Source organism: Salmo salar, chromosome ssa12 (genome assembly GCF_905237065.1).
Source record: "Salmo salar chromosome ssa12, Ssal_v3.1, whole genome shotgun sequence".
NCBI lineage: Eukaryota > Metazoa > Chordata > Actinopteri > Salmoniformes > Salmonidae > Salmo > Salmo salar.
In genome coordinates, this window is record NC_059453.1 from 48,555,672 (window position 1) to 48,574,937 (window position 19,266).

At 42.7% G+C, this 19,266-nt stretch overlaps 1 protein-coding gene across 11 annotated transcripts in view; it reads right to left on the reverse strand.

The window, feature by feature from the left end:
• Positions 1–19,266, reverse strand: part of LOC106565231 (tensin-2) — a 102,445-nt gene that overhangs the window by 35,466 nt on the left and 47,713 nt on the right. For 10 of the 11 annotated variants that reach the window (XR_006758012.1, XR_006758011.1, XR_006758009.1 and 7 more), the window contains one exon: positions 2,292–2,338. Coding sequence is in view for 2 of the 11 variants with exons in the window: in XM_045691434.1 (XP_045547390.1) it covers positions 2,292–2,338 (47 nt within the window). In the remaining 9 variants the exon portion in view is untranslated. Of the gene's footprint in view, positions 1–2,291; positions 2,339–4,173; positions 4,418–19,266 lie in introns of those variants that run through there. The other variant, XM_014132115.2, reaches the window with a different exon arrangement.

Below are 19,266 nucleotides of genomic sequence, written 5' to 3' on the forward strand. Positions count from 1 at the left end.
TCCTTGTTCGGGCGGCGTTCGGCGGACGACGTCACCGGCCTTTTCATTATCCATTTGTTCTGTCTTTGTCTTACACACCTGGCGTCACTCAACCAATTACTTGTTTATTATTTAACCCTCTGTTCCATGTTTTTTTTTGTGAGTGATTGTTCATTGTACATCGGTCCGTTTTTGTGGGCTCGCTATGTTACCTTGTATTAGTGTATTTTTGAGTAAAGTACGTTGATTACTCATATCTGCTGTCCTGCGCCTGACTCTCTACATCAGCTACACACAAGACCATTTACATACAATGCATCCGGGAAGTATTCCGACCCCTTCACTTTTCCCACATTTTGTTAATTTACAGCCTTATTATAAAATAGTTTTCCCCCCTCAATCTACACACAATACCCCATAATGACAAAGCAAAAAGTTAAAACTAAAGTTTTAACTGAAATATCACGTTTATATAAGTATTCAGACCCTTTACTCCGTACTTTGTTGAAGCACCTTTGGCAGCTTTTACAGCCTTGAGTCTTCAGGGGTATGCCTGGCAAACCTGTATTTGGGGTGTTTCTCCCATTCTTTTCTGCTGATCCTCTCAAGCCCTGACAGGTTGGATGTGGAGCATCGCTGCACAGCTATTTTCAGGTCTCACCAGAGATGTTCGATCGGGTTCAAGTCCGGGCTCTGCCTGGGCCACTCAAGGACATTGAGACTTGTCCCCAAGCCACTCATGCATTGTCTTGGCTGTGTGCTTAGGGTCGTTGTCCTTCACCCCAGTCTGAGGTCCTTACCGCTCTGGAGCAGGTTTTCATCAAGGAGCTCTCTGTACTTTGCGCCGTTCATTTTTCCCTTGATCCAGTCACTGGCGCTGAATAACATCCCCAGAGCATGATGGAAACCAGTGAAGCACCACTGTGCTTCACCGTTGGGATGGTGCCAGGTTTTGTGACGCTTGGCATTCAGGCCAAAGAGTTCCATCTTGGTTTCATCAGACCAGAGAATCTTGTTTCTCATAGTCTAGGTGCCTTTTGGCAAACTCCAAGCGGGTTGTCATGTGCCAGCTCTAGGAAGAGTCTTGGTGGTTCCAAACTTTTTCCATTTAAGGATGACTGAGGCCACTACGTTCTTAGTAATTCTTCAGAAATGTGTTGGTACCCTTCCTCAGATCTGTGCTTCAACACAATCCTGTCTCAGAGCTCTACGGACAATTTCTTCAACGTCATGGCTTGGTTTTTGCTCTGACATGCGCTGTCAACTGTGGGACCGTATATAGACAGGTGGATGCCTTTCCAATCAATTGAATTTACCACAGGTGAACTCCAATCAAGTTGTAGAAACATCTCAAGGATGATCAATGGAAACAAGACACACATAATCTCAATTTCAAGTCTCATAGCAAAGGGTCTGAATACTTATGTAAATAAGGTATTTCTGTTTTCAATTTTTAATACATTTGCAAAAATGTCTAACCTGTTTTTGCTTTGTCATTATAGGGTATTGTGTTTAGAGTGATGAGGATATATATATTTTTTAAATACCTTTTAGAAAAGGGGTCTGAATACTTTCTGAATGCACTGTATATACTCCGACATTGCTTGTCCTAATATTTCAATATTTATTAATTACATTTTTTAAATGTTTAGCTGTGTGTATTGTTGTGTATTGTCAGATATTACTGCACTGTTGGAGCTAGGAACACAAGCATTTCGCTACACCCACAAACACATCTGCTAAATATGTGTATGCGACCAATAAAACTATTTGATTTCATAGATCTTGTAAATTGAATGCGCCTCGTGATGAATATTGATCTCGCATAGAACACACAACAACAAGCCGTCTAGGTAAATAGGTAAACTATTCCACTATGGGGTTGTCTGATTTTGTTTTAATAACATTACAAAAATAGCAGCACTGGAAAGTTACATCCTAACTAAAAGTTTTAACTTTGAATTACTTTGCTAGTAGCTACAGTAGGCTACACCGCTGTTTGAGTTGAGCGCCCTAGTGGTGCGTGTTATATAATATTTAGTTCCCTTCAGCTGAACATCGGAGTGTCAGCATAAATCATGCATGTCAGTGCAGTACACACAATGTAACAGATATGTATTTATTTCAGAATTTATTTCGTACAACAGACATGCTTCTGTTTGAAGCTGTCATCTCCAAAACGTCCATATGATGGAAATCTGTCGGAGAGACGGACAACTTTAACCCCTGATTATATCACTGGCCTCATTTATCACTATTCGCTATTGATTGAATCAAGTCCTTTACTACAGAGTATAAAAAGCATTTGGTACCTGGGAAGGAAGATCCTCTTCTTATGGGACAGGGACTTAGTGGACCCCTGGTGAGAAAGAGAGAACACATTACTAACGTTGTACAGAGTACAAACCATAGAAATAAGAATGATACAGTGCATTCGGGAAAGTATTCAGACCCTTTCACTTTTTCCACTGTGTTACGTTATAGCCATATTCTAAAATGGATTAAATAGTCCCCCCCCCATCAATCTACACACAATACCCCATAATGACAAGCCAAAAACAGGATAAGAAATGTAAAGAATTCAACGGAAATATCACATTTACATAATTATTCAGACCCTTCACTCAGTACTTTGTTGAAGCACCTTTGGCAGAGATTACAGCCTCGAGTCTTCTTGGGTATGACGCTACAAGCTTGGCACCCCTGTATTTGGGGAGTTTCTGCCATTTGTCTCTGCAGATCCTCTCAAGCTCTGTCAGGTTGGATGGGGAGCTTCGCTGCACAGTTTTTTTCAGGTCTCAACAGAGATGTTCGATCGGGTTCAAGTCCGGTCCACTCAAGGACATTCAGAGACTTGTCCCCAAGCCACTCCTGCATTGTCTTGGCTGTGTGCTTAGGCTCGTTGTACTGTTGGAAGGTGAACCTTCACCCCAGCCTGAGGTCCTAAGCGCTCTGGAGCAGGTTTTCGTCAAGGATCTCAATGTACTTTGCTCCGTTCATCCTTCCCTCGATCCTGACTAATTTAATCAATTTTAGAATATGGCAGTAACGTAACAAAATGTGGAAAAAGTGAAGAGGTCAATTCCAGCCCAGTTTGTCCATTTTGCCTTCTTATTTAGCAATAGATGCTCTGCTCTCCTTGAACTGTTTCATCTCTTCTTTTAGTTTCTGGACAGTGTCATCCTCTTAAAGCTTGTTCTCTCTGTGCTCTATGACCTCTGCTTCGACTAGAGAGGGGGTTGTGGAAACATTGCATGGCAGGTGTTCTTGGTGTGCCCTTGGCTGTGTCTGCTGCAGGTGAGGTAGGTAGAGGGACACTGAGGGCTTCTTGCTGGGTCACAAAGGCTACTGAGGGTGTTGGGGCCTGCTCTTCTCTATCATCTCCCTCCTTTACTTTTTCCTCAGCTTCTGAGATGAGCTCAGCTTCTACTTTTATGGTAGCCAACACATTCTCAAAAGCCTGGAGGCTTGTATCATTGCCTTGTATCAATACAGTTCCATTATTGTATAGGTTGACTATTTGATATGCGTTGTTCTGGTTAGCTTTTTTAAAAATGCTGATGACAGCCTTGGCTGATGCCTCTTTTTTGTGAAAGGGAAATGGTTGCAAATGTCCCTTTTCCATATGTGCCCTCATTTGATGTTAAATATAATATTTGCAACTGGTAAAATCTCCAAAACAGGCATTCATGGCTGTGTCCCATCATCAAAACATTGAAACTTTTCTTAGCTTTTTCTATCTGGATGTCTGGTGGGTAAACAATTCCCATAGCAACACTGGAGATGTTGGCTACAACGTTGCAACAGAAGCCTACCTTTTCCAACAGAAGCCTACCTTTTATTGTATTATTTGTCTCTGGTGTCTTTAGAGAACTGTTTTACTTTGATGTCCTTATTTTGCATTTTATATTGTGCTGTTAGCTATCCATTTTGGAGTTAACTAGCCATCTTCTTTTAGGAGAGCCCTAGAAACTGCTTAGCAATGGGTAAACAATCCAGCTAGCTAAGCTAACTGCACAATTTGATAAAAATAACATTTTTCCAAACATTTTCTTCTTTTGTTGCTTGTTTTGACTCCCATTCAGTCTTGCAGTTTCCCTTCATTTTCCTTTCAATGTAAAACATGTACATTTAAATATTTGTAGGAGCAATTTTTTTCAGCAGCTGCTGCTAAATTTTGGAACTCTTTCTTACCCTTATCAGACATGTGGAATGTGCCGCCTTGAAAGAGCCTTAGTTAAGGCATGTTTGTCCGTAAGGGTACACTACGGCTTTTTAAATGCCGACACAAAACCTTCTCTGGAGCCACTGAACAAGCATTTTACTTGTCTGTAAATTAATTCTGCTTCTGAAGCGGGTCTAACATCCATCACTACCATAAACTGCAAACACAACACAGCACATCAATAAGCAACATGTATTGTCGTCATGGAAACAGTACAGAACATTCTATGCCGTAGTAGAATTCTGCTGTCTGAAAAGGTACAGACGCGGCACTTATTAAAATTGTCTGAAGGTTATCAATTGTCACTATCGACACGTTACTGTAGTGGTGTTCTGTGTCTGTAAAGCAGTGGTCACCAACCGGTCGATCGTGATCGACTGGTTGATCTGACATATTCCTAGTCGTTCAGCAAACATTTCTGTAAATAAAACAACGATAAAGCCTTGCTTTCCTATTTTTTCATTCGTTTCACGCTGTTAGCGGTAGGTGCAGTTCATTCAGGTGTCCTAGCGCCGGGAAGGCAAAGTGTTCCCACTTTTAACCATTTCATGTGTCTGAAGGTAGAACTCCACCTACCCAGCAGGCCCAGAGAGCATATCAAGTGCACCACTAGGTCTACCGCTGGCCAATCAGATCACTGTGTCTGCACCGTTTCCTTGAGCCATAGACTGTAAAAAGAAGCCTGGAGGGCACAGTAAAGTTGATACTGAGATTTCAAAACTTTTAAAACCATAACTAGAGAGAGACTCAACGAATACAGAAAAGAGATGCTGTTTTTATGAGTTAATGTTTAAGTTATTCAGCACTGTCAACACTTTGTTCAACACTTTTCTAAGCCATAAAATGCACGTTCTCCCTACTTTCACTCACGCTACAACCAGCGCTGCAGCTGCAATAAATTAGTATAGCAAAGTGTTTCTATAAGCTCGTGTCTTTTTTAATATCGAGGAACATTTCACTTTCTCTGGTCATAGGAGTAACAACATGAATTGGTGCATGAGGCAGAAATAATGCAACGCGACTTGAGTTTCGTAAATCAACCGGAAGACTGCCCCCTTTTCTCAGAGGAGGGAGAGTGGAGGGACAGAGCCTGTGAGCGGTGTGGTTGGAAATTCCGCTCATGGAGCAGTGAGTCCTTTCCTAACGCTCTGCTAAAAACCTTTCCGCGCTCACAGGAAAAAAAATGCCTTCGATTCATTCATTAAAATCACATTTTAACCAACGCCCATATAAACTCAGCAAAAAAAGAAACGTCCTCTCACTGTCAACTGAGTTTATTTTCAGCAAACTTAACGTGTGTAAATATTTGTATGAACATAAGATTCAACAACAGACAAACTGAACAAGTTCCACAGACATGTGACTAACAGAAATGGAATAATGTGTCCCTGAACAAAGGGGGGGTCAAAATCAAAAGCTCCCAAGTGGCGCAGTGGTCTAAGGCACTGCATCTCAGCTAGGGGCGTCACTACAGACAACCTGGTTCGAATCCAGACTATCACAACCGGCTGTGATTGGGAGTCCCATAGGGCGGGGCACAATTGGCCCAGCGTCGTCTGAGTTTGGCCGGTGTAGGCCGTCATTGTAAATAAGAATTTGTTCTCAACTGACTTGCCAAGTTAAAGGTTAAATAAATACAATTTAAAAAAAAGTAACAGTCAGTATCTGGTGTGGCCACCAGCTGCATTAAGTACTGCAGTGCATCTCCTCTGGCACCAGATTTGCCAGTTCTTGCTGTGAGATGTTACCCCACTCTTCCACCAAGGCACCTGCAAGTTCCCAGACATTTCTGGGGGGAATGTCCCTAGCCCTCACCCTCTGATCCAACAGGTCCCAGACGTGCTCAATGGGATTGAGATCCGTGCTCTTCACTGGCCATGGCAGAACACTGACATTCCTGTCTTGCAGGAAATCACGCACAGAACAAGCAGTATGGCTGGGGGCATTGTCATGCTGGAGGATCATGTCAGGATGAGCCTGCAGGAAGGGTACGACATGAGGGAGGAGGATGTCTTCCCTGTAATGCACAGCGTTGAGATTGCCTGCAATGACAACAAGCTCAGTCCGATGATGCTGTGACACACCGCCCCAGACCACGGCGGACCCTCCACCTCGATCCCGCTCCAGAGTACAGGCCTCAGTGTAACGCTCATTCCTTCGACGATAAACGAGAATCCGACCATCACACCCGGTGAGACAAAACCGCGACTCGTCAGTGAAGAGCACTTTTTGCCAGTCCTGTCTGGTCCAGCAACGTTGTTGCCGGTGATGTCTGGTGAGGACCTGCTTTACAACAGGCCTACAAGCCCTCAGTCCAGCCCCTCTCAGCCTATGGCGGACAGTCTGAGCACTGATGGAGGGATTATGTGTTCCTTGTGTAACTCGGGCAGTTGTTGTTGCCATCCTGTACCTGTCCTGCAGGTGTGATGTTCGGATCCGTGCAGGTGTTGTTACACGTGGTCTGCCACTGCGAGGACGATCAGCTGTCCGTCCTGTCTCCCTGTAGCGCTGTCTTAGGCGTCTCACAGTACGGACATTGCAATTTATTGCCCTGGCCACATCTGCAGTCCTCATGCCTCAGGCACGTCCACACAGATGAGCAGGGACCCTGGGCATCTTTCTTTTGGTGTTTTTCAGAGTCAGTAGTGTCCTAAGTTTTCATAACTGTGACCTTAATTGCCTACCGTCTGTAAGCTGTTAGTGTCTTAACGACCGTTCCACAGGTGCATGTTCATTAATTGTTTGTGGTTCATTGAACAAGCATGGGAAACAGTGTTGGACTTTTTACAAATGATCTTTTAAAAACAGGGTCCTGAAAAAGGGACGTTTCTTTTTTGGCTGAGTTTATTTTTGTGACTACCTGGACCTACCAATTGGTTTTTAAAGATTGAAACCAAACCATATGGATTTGAATGAAAAGTATTAGAATAAACATGAAAAGGTAAGAAGCAAACATTTCAAATAGGCTACATGTGATATTAAACAGCATATAAACACTAAATAGGTCAGGAGCCAGACGGAAAATGAAGGAAAATGTATTATTTGGGCTATTATTATATTATTTCAAAGAAATACATTGTGAAGCATTTGCGAGTGCGACACAATAGGCTGTAGGGACATAAAGCGCTCAGTATTTAAACATTTCGTTGTATTTAATCATTATAGTCCATAAATTGTGCATATAGGTTGTGACTTACTTAGAATTCAATACAAATTTGATGAAAAATGACTTATTTGTATCTTTGAAAAATATATTTTTTAAATTCATTTTTAGAAATGCGAGTTTGGCCAGTCTGTGACTTCAGGCTGATGCATTGGTGCCTGGAGAGCAGGTCAGCAGCAGAGAATGGCCTCTCCACACTTGCAGAGCCACTTGGGACGCTAAAAACCCTTTTGGCCACTCTTGACAAGCTGGGCAGAGATGCATATTTGTTTTTTATTTTTCTATAGGTAGGCCTAAAGGTTTTTAGGCAAAATAACTTACCGTAATTTCCGGACTATAAGCCGCAACTTTTTTCCCCACGCTTTGAACCTCGCGGCTTAAACAATGACACGGCTAATATATGGATTTTTCCCGCTTTCAATTTTTTTTTAAAGGAGATGACTTCAGTGGTTTCAGTGCACAGGAGGAGGAAGATAGTGACCAATGACTTTCTTGGTAGGCTACTGTTTACTGCAAATTTTTTATTTTTATTTTTTTACAAGCCGTGTTTCGTTAAAGCCTATTTATTTTTGTTACAAGCCGTGTTTCATTAAAGGCTATTTATTTTTGTTACAAGCCGTGTTTCGTTAAAGCCTGTGTAAAGTTAATTTGTTTCAATGTACCGGTAGGCACCTGCGGCTTATAGACATGTGCGGCTTATTTATGTTCAAAATAATATTATTTTTTTAATTCAGTGGGTGCGGTTTATATTCAGGTGCGCTCAATAGTCCGGAAATTACGGTAATCAAAATGGAAAAAACTCTTTGAACGTTGGAATATGCCAGGCCTATTGTATAGATAATAGAATGATAATGAACAAAACGTTTAAGAGATAGTATTTTTGGTTTATAAATACTTTTCTACCCACCTCGTTCCATTCATTTAGCATGTGCACGTAGTAAGTACACCATCATGCTTTTGGGATACGTGTCTTTTCAGATTCCACAATGATTCTTTAGTTGTGGACACTACATCACCATACTCCGTTTCTTGCTGTTGTAAGTCACCTTGATTTAGCACCGTTTGTTTTATCAGTTTCTTTATGAAAATATTTAGCAAACTCCATGACAGTAGCTAAAGCAAGGAGCTATAGCAGCACACAAGTAGACTACAAATGCATGCTGGGGAGCAGGCGAGAAGGCCAAAGCTCCAGCCTTTGGGAATCTCACGCCACGATCCAGTCAAATTGGGCACGCTCTACTCATCGCTCCGCTCACTGGTCGGGTAAGAGGCAGACACCGTTAGCTTTGATGCAACCAAGACAGTTTTTACACAGCACAATGTAAAAACTCTTGGCTACATCAAAGCTATCACCACTGCTCTTTCCCTCCCTCCCCCTTACTGACCATCAGATGCAGGCCATCAGCTAATTATGCTCACTCAACTGTGCCTCACAAGTAATAAAACAAATGATCCATAACCAGTGTGACCATATACCTCAAATGTATAATTGTTTTAATGGTCTGAGAAGAACAACATAGACAGGGCAATTCAAGCATAGCCAATATGCAGTGATAATGTATTGGGCCTACAGCCTACTGCACAAACCTCATTGCTACAGAACTATTAAAGCCTAGGCTTACGTTTTTTAAGTCATGTTTAACCTCAGCTTGGATTTTGACTCAAAGTTATCTTGACTCAGAAAAGGTTGGTGACCACTGCTGTAAAGGGCATCTCTCTCGCTCTCTCGATCTCGCTCTCAATCTCTCTCAACAGCTGGACAGGAAATACTGCTGCAGTCATGCTGTCATCACAGATTTCCCCTTCCACATGACAGACCAGTGGGGCATGACGCCAGACTGTCACACACACACACCACACACACACACACACACACACACACACACACACACACACACTGCACGGATATGCAAACTGCATCAACATGTCCCAGAGAGGCAGAAATGAATCTGTCTAAACTGCTTTGTAGTCCTACACTGAAATGTGCCATATACTATACTTCACAACATGTGATAATACAGAATGTATGTAGTCATCGATGTTCAATGAATGAGGCGCAGTAAGTGAGCAAGTGCGCACTGCACACATTGGAGAGAATGACAGCCCTTATATCGTAGTTGATTCTGTTTGGTATTTCACACTTGTTGAGCCTGTTTATGACTAACAATCTATTAACATCTTTCAATTCGATCTGTTTATTGTTACAACTAGAAGGTACATTGTCACACCATCCGTCCTCATCTGAGAAAGGGAGGGAGGGGGGAGTACAGGGGTAGAGTAGGGCCAAAATAAACACACACAACATTACATCTTCCTCCCTAGCTGGCAATTAGACAGGCGTTTACTGAATGCACAAAGGCCTCCTCTTCATTCCATATACTTATGAACAAATGTGAAGATAGAAAACACAAGCCAATATACATTTACAAAAGCACCCAAGCACAAAATGCACACTGTCCCACAGACACACAATACCAGTTTATTAGGTACACTCATCTAGTTCCTAAGTCAGACCCCCTTTTGCCTCCAGAACAGCCTGAATTCTACAAGGTGTGGCATTCAAAATGTTGCTCAATTGGTCTCAAGGGTCCTAACGTGCACCAGGAAAACATTCCCCGCACCATTACACCACCAGCCTGTTCCGTTGACACCAGGCAGGATGGGGCCATGGATTCATGCTGCTTAAGCCAAATCCTGACTCTGCCATCAGCATGACACAACAGGAACTTTGAATTGGTGGACCAGGCAATGTTTTTCTACTCCTCAGTTGTCCAGTGTTGGTGATCACGTGCCCACTGGAGCGGCTTTTTCTTGTTTTTAGCTGATAGGAGTGGAACCCAGGGTGGTCGTCTGCTGTGGAACCCAGGGTGGTCGTCTGCTGTGGAACCCAGGGTGGTTGTCATCCGTGACAAGGGCCGACGAGTTGTGCGTTCAGATGCCGTTCTGCACACCCCTGTTGTACTGCTCTGTTTTTTGCCTGTTTGTGGGCAACCTGTTAGCTTGCACGATTCTTGACATTCTCCATCAATCTCTCATCAACAAGCTGTTTTCGCCCACAGGATTCCCACTGAGTAGATCGCATCATTCTTGGTAAACCCTAATCACTCGTTTTGCCCATTCTAACATTCAATAAAACAGTATCTGAATGCCTGTCTGCATGCTTTATATAGCAAGCCACTGCCACGTGACTCACTGTTTGGAGGAGCGAACCATTTTCATGAACGGGTTGCGTACCTAATCAACTGGCCACTGAGTGTATGTTCATGTGTGTACAGTCTTCGTCTATGCATCTTTGTGTGTGTGTGTGTGTGTGTGTGTTTTCTTCTGTGTGTGTGTGTCCTTGTGAGTCTGGAATGAAGAGGCCTCAGTCACACGCACATAAGCTGCGTACCAGTTTTAAGAAATCAATACCATATGGTTAAGCGCTGTTGTTTTACAGACTACTGCACACACGTCAATATCAGTGGACCACAATGTACAGTAAAAAGGAGTCACAGTAACATACTGACCCTAACTGAGCACAGGGGAATGATATTATACCCATGTAAACTCATCTCTGCCATCTTGTGATAAATTAGACTAAATCTAATCTTTGTTTTAGACAATGCAGATGACTGGAATGAAAACATGTCAGGGAAAAATGTGAACAGGGGTGAGAAAGAAAGAACCAGAAACAAGAACAGGGAGGGGGACAGGGAGTGAGGGATGGACAGAGAGATGGAGGGGAAGTGAGCGAGAGAGAGAACGCAAGAGAGGATATGGAGACATATATGGAGAGATGTATACAGTGCATTCGAAAAGTATTCAGACACCTTGACTTTTCCCCCATTTTGTTACAATATAGCCTTATTCTAAAATAAATTAAATATATTTTTTCCCTCATCAATCTACACACAATACCTCATAATGACAAAGCGAAAACAGGTTTAGGCATTTTTGTATTTAGACCCTTTGCTATGAAACTTGAAATTTGATCATCCTTGAGATGTTTCTACAACTTGGAGTCCACCTGTGGTAAATTCAATTGATTGGACATGATTTGGAAAGGCACAAACTTGTCTAAACAAGGTCCCACAGTTGACAGTGCACGTCAGTGCAAAAACCTAGAATACCTCACAATCAAATGCCGACTGTATTACCTCCAAAGAGAATTCTCTTCGGTCATAGTTACAGCCGTGTATATTCCCCCTCAAGCCGATACCATGACGGCCCTCAAAGAACTTCATGCAAACTGAAAACTACATATCCCGAGGACGCATTTATTGTAGCTGGGGATTTTAACAAAGCAAATTTGAGGAAAATGCTACCGAAGTTCTACCAAGACATTGACTGTAGTACTTGCATTGGAAAAACATTGGACCACTGCAGCTCAACTTTTGGAAATGCCAAAACGGCCCTCCACCGCCCTCCCTTCGGGCAAATCTGACCACGACTCCCTTTTGTTCTTCCCTTCCTATAGGCAGAAACTGAAGCAGGAAGTACATCTGCTAAGGTCTATTCAACACTGGTCTGACCAAATCGGAATCCATGCGTCAAGATTGTTTTGATCACGCGGACTGGGATATGATCCGGGTAGCCTCAGAATAACATCGACGAACACACGGATACGGTGATTGAGTTTATCAGGAAGTGTAGAGAAGATGTTGTACCCACTGTGGCTATTGAAACCTACCCAAACCAGAAACAGTGGATAGATGGCAGCATTCGCGCAAAACTGAAAGCGCGAACCACTACATTTAATCATGGCAAGGTGACAGGGAATATACCCGAACACAAACAGTGTACTTATTCCCTTTGTAAGTTAATCAAATAGGTTTAAAGGTCTTACTCACATCGGCTACGGAGAGCATGATCACAGTCGTCTGGAACAGCTGATGCTCTCATGCATGCTTCAGTGTTACTTGCCTCGAAGCGAGCATAGAAGTAATTTAGCTCGTTGGGTAGGCTTGTGTCACTGGGCAGCTCTCGGCTGTGCTTCCCTTTGAAGTCTAGCTTGCAAGCCCTGCCACATCCGACGAGCGTCGGAGCCGGTGTAGTACGATTCAATCTTAGTCCTGTATTGACGCTTTGCCTGTTTGATGGTTCATCGGAGGACATAGGGGGATTTCTTATAAGCTTCCGGGTTAGAGTCCCGCTTCTTGAAAGCGGCAGCTCCACCCTTTAGCTTAGTTGAAGTCGGAAGTTTACATACACTTAGGTTGGAGTCATTAAAACTCATTATTCAACCACTCCACAAATCTCTTGTTAACAAACTATAGTTTTGGCAAGTCAGTTAAGACATCTACAGTGTGCGCCAAAATTACTGGCACCCCTGACTGGCAATGCACTAACAATATAAAAATATATATATAATTATAGAGATAAACTCAAAATACCAACATGTGAGAAATACTCTACTTTATTAATGTTTCAATTGAACCCACCAAAATCATACAATTATTTAATACAAAATACATTTCACCAAAATCAAGGTTTCATAATTATTGGCACTCCTCATTTAGTACTTGGTGTCACCACCTCTGGCAAGGATAACAGCATGGTCTTTTCCTGTAATGTTTGACAAGGTTAAGGAACACATTTGGAGGGATTTTGGACCATTCCTCTATGCAGATCCTTTCAAGATCCTTCACATTCCTGGGTTTGCGCTTATCAACTGCCCTCTTCAACTCAGCCCACAGGTTTTCGATTGGATTGAGGTCCGGCGACTGAGATAGCCATGGCAGAACATTGATTTTGTTGTCACAGAACCATTTCTGTGTGGATTTTGAGGTATGTTTTGGGTCATTGTCCTGTTGGAAAGTCCACATACGGCCAAATCCCAGCCTTCTGGCAGAGGCAACCAGATTGTCAGCCAAAATTGCCTGGTACTTGGTGGAATTCATTATGCCATCAATCTTAACCAGTGCCTCTGGACCTCTGAAATTAAAACAGCCCCAAAACATCACTGACCCACCACCATATTTCACAGTGAGTATGAGGTGCCTCTCCTTGTATGCATCTGTTTCGACACCAAACATGCCGATGCTGTATCTGACCAAAACGTTCAATTTTAGTCTCATCTGACCAGAGCACCTTCTTCCAATCATAATTTAAATGACGTTTGGCAAACTCCAAGCGTTTGCGTCTGTGTCTTGGGGTCATTAAGGGCTTTCTTCTGGCAACCCTTCCAAAGAACCTGTGGTTGTAGCAGTGGCGTCTGATGGTGCTTTTTTAAACCTGGTGACCCCAAGGCCTGCAATTCTTTCACAGTGATTCTTGGGGATTTTGTTGCTTCTCACCATCCTCCCTATCCTGGGGGGCAAAATGCATTTGCGTCCTCTACCCGTGAGGTTAACAACTGTTCCATACCTTTTAATTTGTTTACAATTGCCCTGACAGTGCTCAGTGGTATATTCAAATAGTTTGTGGATCTTCTTGTAGCCATTACCAGATTTATGAAGGTCTACGACCATCTGTCCCTTTTGAACTGCCAGTTCTTTTCTTTATGATGTTGGAAGACAAAGGGATATTGCATGCGTGTTACCTCATTTTTATACCCTAGTGAAAAAGGAAGTGATGTAATGGCGCAATATAGTTCCTTAACACTTAGATACATTTAAATAAGTGGAATTTAATTCCTGGTTTAAATTTGGTAGATGTTATTTACAATAATATTTAAGGGTGCCATTAATTGTGAAACCTTGATTTGGAGGACATTGATTTTGAATTAAAATAAATAAATGATTTTGTTGGGTTCCATTTAAACATTAATAAAGTACAGTATTTTTCATGTTGGTATTTTGAGTTTCTCCATAATTATATTGTTTATATATTTTTAAGTATTGTTCATGCATTGCCAGTCAGGGGTGCCAGTAATTTTGGAGCACACTGTACTTTGTGCATGACAAGTAATTTTTCAAACAATTGTTTACAGACAGATTATTTCACTTATAGGTCACTATAATCACAATTCAAGTGGGTCAGAAGTTTACATATGCTAAGTTCACTGTGCCTTTAAACAGATTGGAAAATTCCAGAAAATGATGTCATGGCTTAAAGAAGCTCATGATTGACTCAAATTATGTCAATTAGCCTATTGGAGGAGTACCTGTGAATGTATTTCAAGGCCTACCTTCAAACTCAGTGCCTCTTTCATGGGAAAATCAAAATAAATCAGCCAAGACCTCAGAAAAACATGTGTAGACATCCACAAGTCTGGTTCATCCTTGGGAGCAATTTCGAAATGCCTGAAGGTACCATGTTCATCTGTAGAAACAATAGTACGCAAGTATAAACACCATGGGACCACGCAGCCGTCATACAGTTCAGGAAGGAGACGTGTTCTGTCTCCTCGAGATGAACGTACTTTGGTGCGAAAAGTGCAAATCAATCCCAGAACAGCAGCAAAGGACCTTGCGAAGATGCTGGAGGAAACAGGTACAAAAGTATCTATATCCACAGTAAAACAAGTCCTATATCGACATTAACCTGAAAGGCCGCTCAGCAAAGAAAGAAGCCACTGCTCCAAAACCGCCATAAAAAAGCCAGACTACAGTTTGCCACTGCACATGAGGACAAAGACCGTACTTTTTGGAGAAATGTCCTCTGGTCTGATGAAACAAGAATAGAACTGTTTGGCCATAGTGACCATCGTTATGTTTGGAGGAAAAAGGGGGAGGCTTGCAAGCCGAAGAACACCATCCCAACCGTGAAGCACGGGGGTGGCAGGATCATGTTCTGGGGGTGCTTTGCTGCAGGAGGGACTGGTGCACTTCACAAAATAGATGGCATCATGAGGACGGAAAATTACGTGGAAATATTGAAGCAACATCTCAAGACATCAGTCAGGAAGTTAAAGCTTGGTCGCAAATGGGTCTTCCAAATGGACAATGACCCCAAACATACTTCCAAAGTTGTGGCAAAATGTCTTAAGGACAACTAAGTCAAGGTATTGGAGGGCCATCACAAAGCCCTGACGTCAATCCTTTAGAAAATGTGTGGGCAGAACTGAAAAAGCGTGTGCGAGCAAGGAGGCTTACAAACCAGAAACAGTTACACCAATTCTGTCAGGAGGAATGGGCCAAAATTCACCCAACTTATTGTGGGAAGTTTGTGGAGGGCTACCCAAAACGTTTGACCCAAGTTAAACAATTTAAAGGCAATGCTACCAAATACTAATAGAGTGTATGTAAACTTCTGACCCACTGGGAATGTGATGAAATAAATAAAAGCTGAAATATATAATTCTTTCTACTATTATTCTAACTGACCTAAGACAGTTAATTCTTACTAGGATTAATTGTCAGGAATTGTGAAAAACTGAGTTTAAATATATTAGGCTAAGGTGAATGTAAACTTCCGACTTCAACTGTACGTACGGTCACTGTTGGGACGACGTCATCATTGCACTTATTGATGAAGCCAGTGACTGATGTGGTGTACTCCTCAATGTCATCAGAAGAATCCCGGAACATATTCCAGTCTGTGCTAGCAAAACAGTCCTGTAGCTTAGCATCCGCGTCATCTGACAACTTTCTTACTGACTGAGTCACTGGTGCTTCCTGCTTTAGTTTTTGTTTGTGATCGTAGTCCGTCTATTTTATTATCGATTGATTGTACGTTGGCTAATAGGACTGATGGTAAAGGTGGATTACCCTCCCGATGACGGATCCTAACAAGGCACCCGGATCTTCGTCCACGATATCTGTCTCTTTCTCCTGCAGATGACGGTGATGACGGCCTTGTCGGGCGTCTGAAGTAAATCCTTCCCATCCGACTAGTTGAAGAAAAAGTATTCCTCCAGTATGGGGTGAGTAATCCCTGTCCTAATATCTAGAAGCTATTTTTGGTCATAAGACATGGTGGTAGAAACATTATGTGCAAAGAAACATACACAATAGGTTATGGGATCGTAAAACGGCAGCCAGAGAGAGAGGAGAGAGGACTGTGCCTGATTGTTTACTGCTGGGCTGAGGGAGCTGCTGCAGCTCTTTCAAACACCATCATTAGACACTAACAGCCCTAGCCACAGATCACAGCACTTCACCCACTCCACTGCCCCAGGATGAAAAGAGAGAAACAGAGATGAACAGAATATGAGAGCGATAGAGAGAGGTCGGGAAAGTGAGAAAGTCAGAATCAAAGACGAGAGAAAAAAGGGAAGAGAGGGTGTGTGGGGGTTGAACAGGATATAAGAGAGAGATGAAACAATATGAGATAAACGAAAATGTAATATATTAAAGAGATTAAAAAATATATATATTTCATCATTTACATTTTTGTGTGTTCTACTGAGAGACATTAACTAACCATGCTCCAAGATGCCATTATAAAAGTGATGGTAGAGATTAGGGGTGTGAACGTTAAAATGTTTAAACAAAATTGGGATCCTTAACAATTAAGAAAAAATTATAATCCCCCACAAAATTTCAATCACAGTGCAGTTATCACAAAACATATGTTCTGTGTTATAGCCTAACTAGACAACAGGCTATAAAGGCCTTGGGTTGTGTGATTTAAAGGCAGACTCAAAAAGATAGACTCAAAGATAGAGTACGAAGTAGATGGAGAAAGTAAACAGCATAGTGGGTAAATTTCCGCAACAACTAAGAGTGGTGAAGCGCCAGGCCCTGGTGCCCTGGCTACCACGCTGTGAACAGCATGTAGCAAACCTCGTGCACATGTTCAGATACTGTGTGTGACTGTATGAGAGCAAAGTGTTGCTCACTCATCTCAATATCCTAGCCTATAGAGCCCCACCGTTGAGGTGTCATAATTTCAAATCACCCACGTGAGTATATGCTCCTAAAAACCAATGAGGAGATGGGAGAGGCAGGACTTACAGCGTGTCGAGCGTCACAAATAGAACCAAGTTCTATTTTAGCGCCTGGCTACGCAGACGCTCGTTGGCGCGCGCAGGCAGCGGGGGTGCAATTATTGAATAACATGCATGTGTACATTTATTTTGCAACGCGAGCAATGTGGTCCGTATGCAAGGCTGTAACGTAACAAAATGTGGAAAAAGTGAAGGCGTCTGAATACTTTCCGAATGCACCGTAAGACCACCGACATTTTCAGGATGATGCCATGTTGCTCGAATTGACACCAAGCATCAGACTAACTAGATGTAGGGGATGGCTAATTGCTACTGCCTTCCTGAGCTCTAGAGGAACTGTTACCCCCAGATCCAGATGCCTTGGCTGTCAGGGAGGAATTTCCACTGTCACATTTGAGTGACCCTTTTTTTTTTGGTGGATGGACTATTGGGTTATTCATAATGGTCATTGGCTGTAACTTTATGTGGTGCTTTTTTTTGGACCAGGTCTCTCAGTAGCAGGAAGGCGAAGGACAAAATCAAGAAAGTGGCTGGGAATTCTGAGTCAGTGGGAGAAAACTAATTCTGACTGTTTGAGTCAGAGGTTACACTCTGACTGTCATCCAAGACAGAACTGACAACTTCCAGTTGCTAAGGTAAAAGAGAGAGGGAAGGGAGAGGAGGAAGAAGTGAGTAACCAACCAAAACCCTGAGAATATTGAGCTGAGAACATTCTTTATGACAGCAGTTCAGAAAAATGACACTCGGTAACCCTCTCAAGCATCTTCACTTCTCTAACCAATGTCTGAACCGAGTTAAAGAGACTTTCGTTTCTGACAACGCCAACATCTCTACATTTCATCAAGAACACAGGCTAGATTTAGGAGCTGTGTTGCTGTGGCTAAGTAAGTATTAATCGCCGCCTGTCTGTCTGTCCCCATGTCCCGTAGGATCTTATGTACAGGGGCTACGGTAAAATTTAGACTAACCACAGTCTTGCCCGCCATGGGACACAAGCATGTACCCCTACCCCCACAACCCTTGCCCCAAATAAACACTACTATAATGAGATGACAAAAGACAGAGATTAAGATAATGCACAAGAGGTCGGGGGGTAGTAAGAGGCATGGGGGAGGAGAGAGATTGGAGGGGGAACTGGGCACACAGAGCTGGGAGGGAGAGAAAGCTTGGGGGAGAAGGCAAGAGCGCAAGATTGGGTAAAAGTAGAGGGGAGACCTCGGGGTCTAGCCAGAGAGAAATAATGAGAGAAAATGAGAGGGGGAGAGAGTAAGAGCGAGACAGGGAGTGAGCTAGTGAGTGAGCACTTGGGGGGGGGGGAGATCAACAGCTGATAATGCCTTCCAACCATCAAGAGCAGACAGATTTCTGAGCTATTTTGATAGACCTCCTTATTTTAGATCCTGCTCTGAGCGCTCATCAGGTCATTTGTTTGTTTGTTCATCCGTCAACTCAGATCTCTACTTGCCTTTCTCATAACGGCTATGACAAAGTGTACAGACCGTGCTATGTCATGTCCGTTACACACAAACGTGTCGCTCTTTAACCCTTTTATGCTTCTGGATATTCCTAAAACTAGTGTAGTCAACTTTATAGGCAAAAGTTACTATGTAGGATTCATGAAAATGAATTAAACCCTACAAAACCCTATAAGCCTCAGTGGTACCAGAGGCATTAACATGGCCACAGCACAGAAAATAGAAACCCTATAATCCCTGTAACATTAGATAGCTATTGTTGTCTGTATCTTCCAGCTCAGCTACACAGGAAATTAAAAAACACTAGGTAAATATAAACGCGCACGCACGCACGCATTCTGCCTTTATTGCTTCCGTACTCAGCGGGTAGAGAGCTTAAGCCATTAACACACTATGGTGGTGCATGCAGCATCCACCACAGTCTACACCCCAAGGCGTACATAGAGGCTGCAGCTGGAATGGTGCCAGAGATGACAGTGACAATTCTGTGACGGTGTTGACTCCACACTGTTACCAATAAGCTCAACACCGTGACATTTGTCCAGGCCATTGCCTTGACACTAGGATCTAAGGCTGCGTGTCCTTTCTAATTAAACCAATCCACTTCAAC